Source organism: Centropristis striata, chromosome 9 (assembly GCF_030273125.1).
Source record: "Centropristis striata isolate RG_2023a ecotype Rhode Island chromosome 9, C.striata_1.0, whole genome shotgun sequence".
Taxonomy (NCBI): domain Eukaryota; kingdom Metazoa; phylum Chordata; class Actinopteri; order Perciformes; family Serranidae; genus Centropristis; species Centropristis striata.
Window position 1 is genome coordinate 37112217 of NC_081525.1, and position 11101 is coordinate 37123317.

The 11101-nt window shown below is 43.8% G+C and overlaps 1 protein-coding gene across 1 annotated transcript in view; it reads right to left on the bottom strand.

Moving 5' to 3' along the window:
* Positions 1-4424: 4424 nt before the first annotated feature.
* Positions 4425-11101, bottom strand: part of sema6bb (sema domain, transmembrane domain (TM), and cytoplasmic domain, (semaphorin) 6Bb) — a 154122-nt gene continuing 147445 nt past the window's right edge. Inside the window, exon 17 of the mRNA XM_059340848.1 lies at positions 4425-6445. Within this exon, the coding sequence (XP_059196831.1) occupies positions 5538-6445 (908 nt within the window). The 3' untranslated portion in view covers positions 4425-5537. The remainder of the gene's footprint in view (positions 6446-11101) is intronic.

An 11101-nucleotide genomic window follows, 5' to 3' on the forward strand; every position in this document is an offset into this window, starting at 1 on the left:
GACAATGTGGAGAATGGTAAACAACTGCTGTAGTGTGTAGTGTGTGTGTTTGTGTGTAATGTTTTGTGGGCAGTTGTCAGAGGGTGCATGCACGTGTTGCTTTTTGCGTGACGACAGACAGGTTTCTTCGCGGACACAAGCACACACACACTTGCATGTACTGTACAAATTCACACGTCGCTACTTCTGTACACACACAGAGGCTGTGTCGTCATGCAGCTACTGCACTTTAAATTACATGTAAGCATCAAGGTTATGTACACGTAGTAGGGACATGTGTTGTCATCTGATGACGGCCTACCCCGAGGGCTCTGGGGGGGGAGGAGGGGGGGCAGCCTCTGGTGAGAGCTGCAGGATGGCGGGGTCCTTCACAGTAGCAGGAGAATCCACAGAATCTCTTTTTAAAACCTCAGTCTGTATGAGTTCATTTGCTCCTCTTCCTCCTCTTCTTCTCCATTTCCTTTCAGATTCAACGTCCAAACAGGTTGCACAACACCTGGGTGCTGCTCACAGTACTGCTTCATTGTCACTGTAAGTATAATTATCATGATAGTCTTCAGGTTCATTGTCGTCATCAATTCCGGCACACCAGAGAATTGAAATTGAAATCATATACAATAATATTCCATATAATTTCAAACCAAATATCTACCACAGAAACAAACTATAGAAAAAACAAACATGACAGAAATGATCAGTGCCGACTAAATACATCTACAACTTTACAAAAATGCAAATGATTTTGTTTTTCGCCTTGTTTTTGTGCTTTTTTTCCCCTCTCGTATGTTGGCGGGGAAAGGGAGCGGTTTCATGTCACGACTCCCGAGTGCGATGGTGGATTTAATACAAGTTAGCCTCCGTTTCTGGACTCTTTCTGGGGCAGAGAGCTCGTACAGTACAAGTGATGCACTGCAGGGCGAGATGGCAGTTATTGGCTGGGGGGGGGCATCGCATCACTGGGCCACACGGCACAAACAACCCCAACACACAAAGGCATGGTCTCCTTAACAAGCACACAGACACAACCTGATAAATAACAACACAGACAGACAGACTGGGTCACAGGGCTGGGTGGGAATTTTATGTGTGTGTTGATCTGTGCAGAGTATAGATAAAGAGGGGGGGGTGTAGGCTGGAGGGAATATGTGCTACATTTTACAAAAAAAAACCAACCTCCAAACAAAAATCATTTCTAAGCAAAGGGAAAGCAATTTACCGCATGAGAGGCTTTGAAAATGTCTAAAAAAAAAATTCCAACACATTGAGGATTTGATGTGAAATAAAGCAGGATTTTGTGAATTACTTTGATTTCTGTTTCTGTCACCGACTCATTAAATTAACAAGCTAACCTTTAATAGTGACAAACAGGATGAAAGCACAGCCTCGGCTTACGTTAGGGGAGAGATATTACATGTGTGTGTGGAGAGATAGTCTGTTCACAATAAAAACGGGCTTGAAAGAAGAAGACAAAGTGCAGCTGTTGAAAGAGGGAGAAATGGGAATGACATGAAGAATGTAAAGAAGTGGGAAGCTTTAATAAACACACCGTCTTCCACGAGGCTATACCTGAATTCTTTAGCTGCCCGGTAATGTTGAACTAATGTAATCAAATTATGCAGTCAGTAAGATAACACCGTGTACAGTACCTTTTCCTAGAACCAGTCAGTGTCGGCCTATTTCAAGCCTGAGTTCTGTTTCTGATCTTAATTCAATTGCATCGCAAATTTGGCTAAAAGGGTTGACAGCATTAGTGTGTGTGCATGTGTGAGTGTGTGGCTGGTTCTTAGTAAAGGGGTAAAGAGCTGGTTGAACGTGCACCCCCCTCTCAGGGCTGATGTGTCTGTAGTCATCTTCTCCAGGGCTCATCAGGCCATTAAAGGGCCGCGAATGTACTTTGCCTAATCAAGCATGTTTAGTGAAACACCGGAGGAGATGCAGAGCGAGGACATGGCTGGCTGGGCAAGCCGGCCAAGACAGAGAGGGCCTCATTCACACACACACACACACACACACACACACACTGAGACACGCAGCACTCAGGTCACAGCAGAGATGGAGACGGAGTGAGAGAGATAAAGAGAGGCAGAGATGAGGGGCCGGGCTGGTGGAGGGCTCCATATCCTCAATACTAATGACCTGTTTCAGGGTGGAATGTGTAAAGAATACACTGTACTAATGTGCTGAGGCGGTAATGCAGTAACATCATGTTCGCCCGCCTGACCTCCTCCTCTGTCCTTGCTTTCATAAATCTCTTTCACTGGCTTGTCTCATGCAGCACCTCCAGCTCAGGCTGTATATTTTTTCGGGCTGGGTGCTGAATCTCAATGCTGTTTTGGTTCCAACGGAAAAGTGTGTCGAAAAAACTGTCAGCTGGAAAAGAATACTTGGTCTGACAATCTTTTAGGATAAAAATAGCCTTGATTCAAATTGAAATATTGACTAATTTTCACAAAGTTTTTCATGCAAAGGCTTTTGTTAAGACAAAATGGAAAATAGGAATTTGTAGAAACACATGTTTATATTTATTAAAGTAAGAAATTCTGATGTAACCATTTGCAGCTAATCAATGTGAACATGAGCGTCTTTAACTATTCACTCACACACTGTGTTTTCCAGCACCAGAGGATTGAGAAGCATTGTGTGTGCATCCCTTTTCCCCCTAGGATGGCAAAGGCACGACCTGCCCTGCTCTGCCTCTGATTGGCTTACTCTGATATTTTTACCCTAACCTTAAACAATCTCACTCCTCGTGCCTAAACCTAACCAGCCCAAACCAACAAAGGCAGCAAGTACTAGCAATCAGAAGCAGAGATGTGTGGGTCATGTCTTCGGCATTCAAGGAAAAAAATTGGTTACACAGCACGTGTGACAGTCCCAGTAACAGCCAGGAAGCTACAGGAAGCATCATTTTAACAGTGGGGATTCTCTATTACGGGGCAAAGACTTGGACACCTGTTGAACATCAGCCACCTCGGGAACAAATCTGAAATGACCCATCAAGCTAAAGCATCTGAGGAAGAAATGTAGTGCACTCTTAAATGCTTTTGGGACTTTCAAAATGAAAAAAATGATGAGCTATGAATGTTTATTAGTTCATTTTAAGCTTTTGAGGAGTGTGAACTTGTACAACACTGTTGAAACATTTCAAACAACTGCTAGCTTTAGTAAATTTATATTCAACTTCATCAATTGACCTTTTTAGGGGCCACAGAAACATGCTGTAAAGATGACATATTGCCACCTTTTGAGGAAAAATCCAATTTTCACTCTCTTTTAGCTCTGTTTTTAGTCACCACCAACTCCTGAGGGAAATATCTGTCTCTTTAGCTGCTAAATACTCCACGATGTTAACCAGCAGGCCGCTAACTTTGCCCATCTGTTGTTTGGTGTTCAGGAGGTAGTGTATTTTGTTAGTGTTATTGCTAAAAACAGCTGCACATACATTTTAATCATATTTAATTACGGTCGCAAAAAAATGAAGGCTATGATATAAAAAAATTCAAACAATGCACCTGTTTTTTTTTTACATTGTAATATTTTCTTGTGTATCTAAGCACAGCCCAGCGTCTCCACTTTAGCCGTACTTCTTTGTGTAAAAGTATAATGGTTTAAAGATATTGTATAGCATACACTGCTCCCACGCAGGGCCCCGACACTATTAGCGCGGAATTGTGAATGTCAAGCAAAGGGTTGCTGCACAGCGTTAATGGCTCAATGGAGAAAGGAACAGGGGAGAAAAAAAGAAGTGTGAGAATGAGAGTAAAACTGATCAAAGCAGTTTTTTGCACTCAATATGAGTAATGCATTCATGGACACAAACCCAAAGAGACTCACAGACACAAAAAACACACCACCTCTATCACACCATGACCCAGAACTAAAGCTATCTCTGGATCTACATTTGAATTAAGAACGGATGAGAACAGACAAAAACAGAAAACATCAAAAGATCAGACAACGGAGTGAAAGAGTAACTCCACACCCAAGTATACCCATGCCCATCTGTTTTCTTTATCCCGCTTTTGTTGGGAAACACACTGAAAGGGACGGAGCCACAAGGGATGACCATTGTGACAGTTAGCAGTGCCCCAACCCTGGCCTCAGCCCTCAGCTCCTCCCTTGTCCTGGCAAACGAGTGAATCACCAGAGTGGGTGAAGCACAAGAGATGCCCGGTCCTGGTTGGTACATCTCACATGACGGATGGAGCTGCTGTCCTGCTCATTGATATTCTGCTAGGCTGCGGCGCTGGGCTAGGTCCCTGACTCTTAACGGCTATTTGTTGCCACAGTCTCCTCCTGCTTCTGGGGCACAAAGAGGCTCAGTGTCGGGCAGAAGAGGCTGAATGGAGCTCCCAAGCGGCCGGGCCTCACAGCCCCAGTCAGACAGCCAGACAGCCACAGCTCACATTCCCTCCTTCAAATGGACTGCGGAGCCCGTGGGGGCCTCAGGTCAGGTCAGACAGACCCAGGCATACTGAGAGGCAGCTCGAGAGGGAAGAATGGAGGGGAGATATTCTTCCTTTTCCCAGTGCCCAGCTCCTCCTGACATCTCTAAACTTAAGTTTAGTTTGCGGAGAAAACATTTTTTTTATTATAAAATATCAAATTAAATTGGCTTCATCTTCATCTCTATATATGTTTCTTATTTATTATTGCTTTCTTTCACTTCATGATGGCTCTGTCCAGCGCCGCCTCTGAGGTACTGGGAATCCTAAAAATGACAATGGGAGTGTGAACCCTTCACTAGCCACTGGTCAGCCGCTCCAACCTCTGATTGGTAAACACACAGAGACACGTAATAAAATTTGTCTCTCTGTGATTGTTTATAAAAAGGGAAAATAACTTCAACCTCCTCACAAACTTCATGATATAGTTACTTCACAGTCAAGACAGGACACTTGTTGGGGTTGTCGTGGCCACACGTATCCACGCACACAATCATATACACACTGCATGATTCATTGAGAGTCAATGCCCTCTGGCACGGCTACAACAGTTTTAGTCTCATCTGAAATCCAAAGTAAAGCACATTGTTGTCTGCTGGATGCCACTGGCACAAAAAAACAAAAGCAGAAACAAAAATTTCACGTTCAAAGAAGATCCATGGTGTCAAAACGGTGAACAAAGTGGTGGAGGGAGACCTTTCACATTTGGCGCTGCAAGGGAAATAGTCTTTTTTTTTTTAAATCTCCGCACTCTCCATTGAGAAGATTCCCTTTCCTTTGCACCCCTCTTTGTACGCTACAGTTTGTCCTGTGGTGTCAAAGTCAAGCTCTGCAGGTTGTACCACTTACAGCGCAGAGGGGTGCACCTCAGGAACGAGACGTGAGGAGAGTTGGCTCCTCTTTTTCAACTCTCTGTTTGTCTCTCTCTTCGGTCAGCTGAATGACGTCAGAACATTGAATGACAGTGAGAGAGGACAGACAGGGTAAGGTTGGACCGGGACAGTGAGTCTGAGGGGTTGATTTATTCCAGTCTGCTGTTGGAGGGAATGGGTGTTCAGAGAGAGCTTGGTGCCAGGGCTCACGTACTTTGCCTCACTGGCCACTGGGGGTGCGCTCTCCCATGTTCTTCCCTAGAAGATGGCTGAAGTCAGCCAGTTCTCCCAGCCCTCGAGGGCCGTGCATGTCGGGCCTGATGAGGCCCGGGCGCTGGGGGTGATAGGGCACTCCGTTGTTGCTGTTGTAGTTGAGCGCCTCGTGACTCCAGCGAGGCTCCCCATAGTCCATGTGGGGAGTGGGAGCGGACACCACCCTCCGTCGGTCAGGGGAGTCCTGCGGCGTGGCGGGGTAGATGTAATCGCCCGCTGAGTTCCTCATGGTGCCGCTGGGACGACTGCCACCGTGCTCCCCTCTCTGCGTGGCGAGGATCAGGTAGCGCTGGCGCTCCGTGTGCGGGGGCAGCATGACCTCCCCTGGGTCCTCTATCCGGACCATCCCTCCACCCCCTCCGCCTCCATGCAGGAACTTGGAGCTCAGGTAGATGACAGAGTTGTTGGGGCAGGGAGTCCCCACAGCTGTGAGGAAGGTCTGGCTCTGGTCCCAGTCGGTGTCGGGGAGACGCATGGCCCGTTTCTGCTGCAGCGGAGTCTGCTCCGGGGTCGGCAGCAGGCCCGGGTCCATCTCTCCTTTGGGCCAGCCGTTGGGCGTGACGAAGGGGTTGTCTGCCTGTGAACGACGCCTCTCGCCGCCGCTGGTCCTTGTAACGCTCATCACCGACCCGCTGCGACCCTGCCCCAGCATGCTCTGCTCTTTGTCACTCTTGCGGCGGGCGCCGTTGGCTCCGGAGCCTCGAGAGTGGCGGTGGCGGTGACTCATGATCCAGCAGACGGTGAGGCCGGAGAGGATGGCTCCTGTTGCGAAGGCTGAAACTGCAGACACCACCAGCAGGTTTACAGATACCAGGCCGTCAGGCTCCTCGATGAAACTCTCTTGGAGCAGCATTCCTACAAAGAGAGAGAGATAGAATCACAGAAAAACTCCATGAGTCAACTGGTGGAAGCACGTAAATAACATCGGTATTTCCTGTATTAAACATGTGGGAGTTAACAAACACAAAATGGCCTATTTTCTCTCTCCCCTCTGTGGGTGGGAATGGTCTTATGCTTTCCAGCCAAGGTAGCTCTCCCTAATTGCCTTCATTACGTAAAGTGGATGGTGATTTTAATAGCTGTAATAACTGTCTTCCTGATTGAGAATAGCTCTCAACCCTAACATGTTTCACAACATTAGCTTTATGGGTAGAGATGCAGAAGAAGTCTGGCATTAATGCTGAGTAATAATATCAAGTTTCATATTATACACTATGATAATGTGTCATACTTCCCATCTAGATGTTGTGACTTACAAGCATTTGATTAAAAACAGCACACATAATTATTAGTTATACTGATGTAAAGCACCTCTGGATACTTCAGGGTTCAGACCTGAGCTTGTTTTCTGTGCTGTGAGTTTATATAAAAAATACTTGCTCAAATAAATAAGCTGATATTTTCTCTGAGCTGCATCTACATGCCAAAGTCTTTGCAAGGAGGAACATAAGGCATCGTGTTTATAGATAAAGGGTAAAATATCAGCAGACAAGAGCATGCATTTCTGTATTTCTTTTGTATAAGAGCAAGAGATGAACTCCCTCCGAGAGAACTGTTTATGAATTATTAAAGATGCGAATACAGCTAGACCACAGCATGGGCTGCCATGGATCAATTAGGAAAATGCCAGAAGAAAAGTTGTTCTTTGCAGCGAGAGCTCCTGGGACCAACACCAACGAATACAATGAAATCGTGCCAAGGGAAGCAGATTGGAGAAAACAGATGAAGGAAAGAGGAGGGTGTTACAGAGAGAAAAGAAAGACAGAGAAAGAGAGAGAGAGAGAGAGAGAGAGAGAGAGAGAGAGAGAGAGAGAGAGAGAGAGAGAGAGAGAAGTTGCCTAAAGCGAGCTTGAACATTTGGGGCCTTAGACAAACATAGTAATAGTTGTTAAATTACAGCACCGATAGCGGCAGAGGGAGGACTGCCTCTACAAGGACAGTGAAATAAATCCTTTCTCACACAAAATAAATGGATGTCATTAATAGACATTGGGAGCCACTTACTCACTTCCACAGAGCACCGAAAAGGAGAAAGAATGAACATACAGAGAACAGCAGCAGTTTTTTTTTTAAACAAACATACTTTTATTGTCTGACAAATTCATTTTTAATGGGGACAAATGGAGCTGGTTGTGGTGCAAATGCTCCAGCATGAGACAGCCTGGTGGTTAATTAATGTGGCCTGTGGCTTGGTGTAATAAAGTGTTAGTCTACACATTGACGTTAAGCTGGGGAATGGCAGCTAAAACCCTGCAAGAGACTGCTGAACTGCTGTGCTATGCCTAAGGTGCTTTTGTACACATTAAAGGAGCAGTTCACCAAATGACACTAAGGAAAAGCTATTTCTACCCCTAGCCACGATGTGATGTATCTCATTTTAGGTTTGGGCACATCTGATTTAGCTCACTAATGTGCTAACAAGACTAACAGTCTGAATAAATAAAGCCAATGTGCCAAAAACTGCAGTTGTATGAATGAGCACTTGAGGCTGGCTCCAAGAGGGAGTCAATCCCATAGACTCCCATGTTGTACTGCCACAGCAGAAATTAATATGTATTAATACAATGTTTATATACTGCAAAAAAAACCCCAACTTGTATTTTTTGGCCTAAAACAGTGATTTAAGTTGGTAAAACTTGGAAATATAAATTATTGACATTTAGGGCAATAATGTAAGTTAGCGCAACAAAGGAAGCCAGTTGTCTGCTCAAAAACAAGTTTGTGAGTTGTTGTTGCTTATATCTTTAAGTTGGGGTTCACAACAAGGGACAATAGTTCTGCTAACTCTTATTTCTTTGTTGTGAAATGCAGGAAAGCGGTGAAATTCGGTCATTAGCGAAAGCTAGTGGCTAACTGATGCTAGCGGCTAACTGAGGCTAGCGGCTAACTGATGCTAGCGGCGCTGCTTGTAACAGCTACAAGAGTAGCCATTAGCGTATCAATGCTAACTCAAAATTGTGGTCGCAACATTAGCTGACATTTCATAGCAGCGTTACAATCGTGCCAATTCAACACATTGCAGAACTTAGCAGAAGTAAGGATTAAAAGTTATTACAATGTAAAATTATAAGTTGGTACAACTCACAGTTGAGTTGACATAAATCTGAATTCAGAGTTGAGGAAACTCAAAAACAAAACTTAAAATATTTAGTTTAATTGTCCAACTTAAAATTTTATCGAAGTTTGTTGCCTTGAAATTTTGAGTTCACCCAACTTTTCTTTTCTTGCAGTGTAGTCTGTTACTGGTCTCCTTCTGGTCTCTTGATTTTTTATATCACTCATACATAACTCAGATTTAAGTTATGCATAATTAAGGATGTGGCCACTGCGTGACCAGTGAGTGCTGTCACAGGTGGCTTTTCATCAACCAGGTTCATTCAGCCCGCCTCAGCTTATCCAAACTTCATCGCTTTTCCCAATTTTTTTGATAAGCTGGAAGTTAGGAGTTAGGAACTGCCAAAATTTTATACAGTCTATGGGATGCTCTTAGGCACAGCAGTGCTAAATACTAACATAGGCATGCTAGCATGGTCAGAATGGCAATGCTAACAGTAATATTTAGTCTGTTAGAATGCTAATATTTTTTAATAGGCAATGTTTTGGTTTATAAACCAAAAATATTGGATACATTAAAACTGTCACCTGATGATGGCACTAAATAAAAATGGGATCACCATTTTTTTTTTTTTTACAAGTCATTGTGAGAGGAACCTGAATGTCTGGGGTGTGCATACCACAAAATTCATGCAAATCTATCTAGTAGTTATCAAGGCATTTCACTCAAATTTCAACCTTGAATTCATGGCAATTCCTTGTTGTGTGTTACAGTCTGAACCAGAGTGGAGGGTTGGCCCTGTCATACCTACAGAAATACAAAAATATAATTTTGTCAAATAGCAGCAAAACCTTGAAGGTAAAGCGATGGATAGACTCAATAATGACATTATAGCAGGGGAGAGAAAGCTTGTCAATGTTTTTCCTGCATGTTAGTTGGTCCATTGCCAGGTGGTACAGCTCCACAGCTGTGGTCTTAAAGAGAAACTGTACTGTACCCATTTATCCATCTCTTGTCACTAACAGTTTATGTTTATATTTGGACAATAGATGCTCATCACTCTTAATGCCAGTCCATACTCTCAACAACTTGTAGTTTCCATTGACTGAAACTTGGCATTAATCAACTGACCTTGTTGGTCAATCAATGTCCTTTTCAGTACTAATTAGACCTTTATCACCAATCCAATAAGCTCAGCCGTACACGTGGACACAGACCTTAGTTACAGCCAGATAATTATGTGACATGCACAGTTCAAGTTCAGTTCACAGCCAGACAAATCCTCCTGAATAACCAGAGATCACATCCTTCCGGCGGGATTGCGTTCGGTCTTAAAGCATATTTGTTTTTAATTTTTTTGTTTGCTTGACGGCACAACGTCTTCTTTCTTCATTTCATTCCTGCTTCTGAATATTAATGTAGGAATAATACATTCCAGATTTTTCTTTTTGAGATCATTGCATGTGGCCTGAGTTAGGAATTTAAAGTGTTTATTTAACTGAGTATTAGTTCTGCTGGATTTCTCAATATCTTAAAATTGCTCAGAACACGGATGGCGGCTTATAATTCAGATCCTTCGAAATATTTCATTTTTCTTCGTGCTCTCACGCAGCCAGCTTGGGGTTACATTAGTCTTTGTATATTAAGTTAAGCACACACATGTTGATATTGAACTTGGCATTTGTTCATTTAAAGTTCTTTTCTCCTTGAGCACACTCTTGGCATCTTTGTTGCAGCAGCCTAAACAAAGCCTCGACTCTTGCTGTATTTATTTTCATGTTTCAGGCCCATATTCAATTTGGAAAGACTGCCAGTTTCAATTACATTATCTCTCCTCTCTTCAGTGAAAAGGGTGTTCGAAGGGGCAGCAGATGTGGCACAAAGAAAAGCATTTGGAAGTTACCAACATGTTCATTTACAGTGCCCCCACACACACACATACACAAACGCACACACACGGAAACACACTCACGCACTGGAGGAGTTTGAAATGTCACATAATGAATTGATTCGTGGCTGGATGTTTTTTCAAATAAACCGCAGCCTTGATGACTTTGTAAACAATGCAAAGCGCTGCAACCGCAGAATATTCGGGACAAGGCGGCAACATAACAGGGTGAAACCGCAAATCTCCTCTCACCAACATATACACACACACCACATCTGGAATTGTTCTTGCTGCACTCAGCTGCAGAGGTTGTAGATATTTCTCTAACATTTACCTCAACTGTGGTCCAGGGTTGCTGTGTGGCACTTCAGATTAAATTCTGCACAGTGCAATAATACTGCTGTCATCCCCATGCAGGAGGAGAGGTCTTGACAAGTGTGTGTATGTGTGTGTGTGTTAGTACGGCTTCCAGTGTGTCTCTCTGTAGAACAGAGAGAGGCCAGCCTTCTCACACTCTATATGCTGCCTCGACTTCATTTCTCCTAGACACACACATTGCAATATGTTA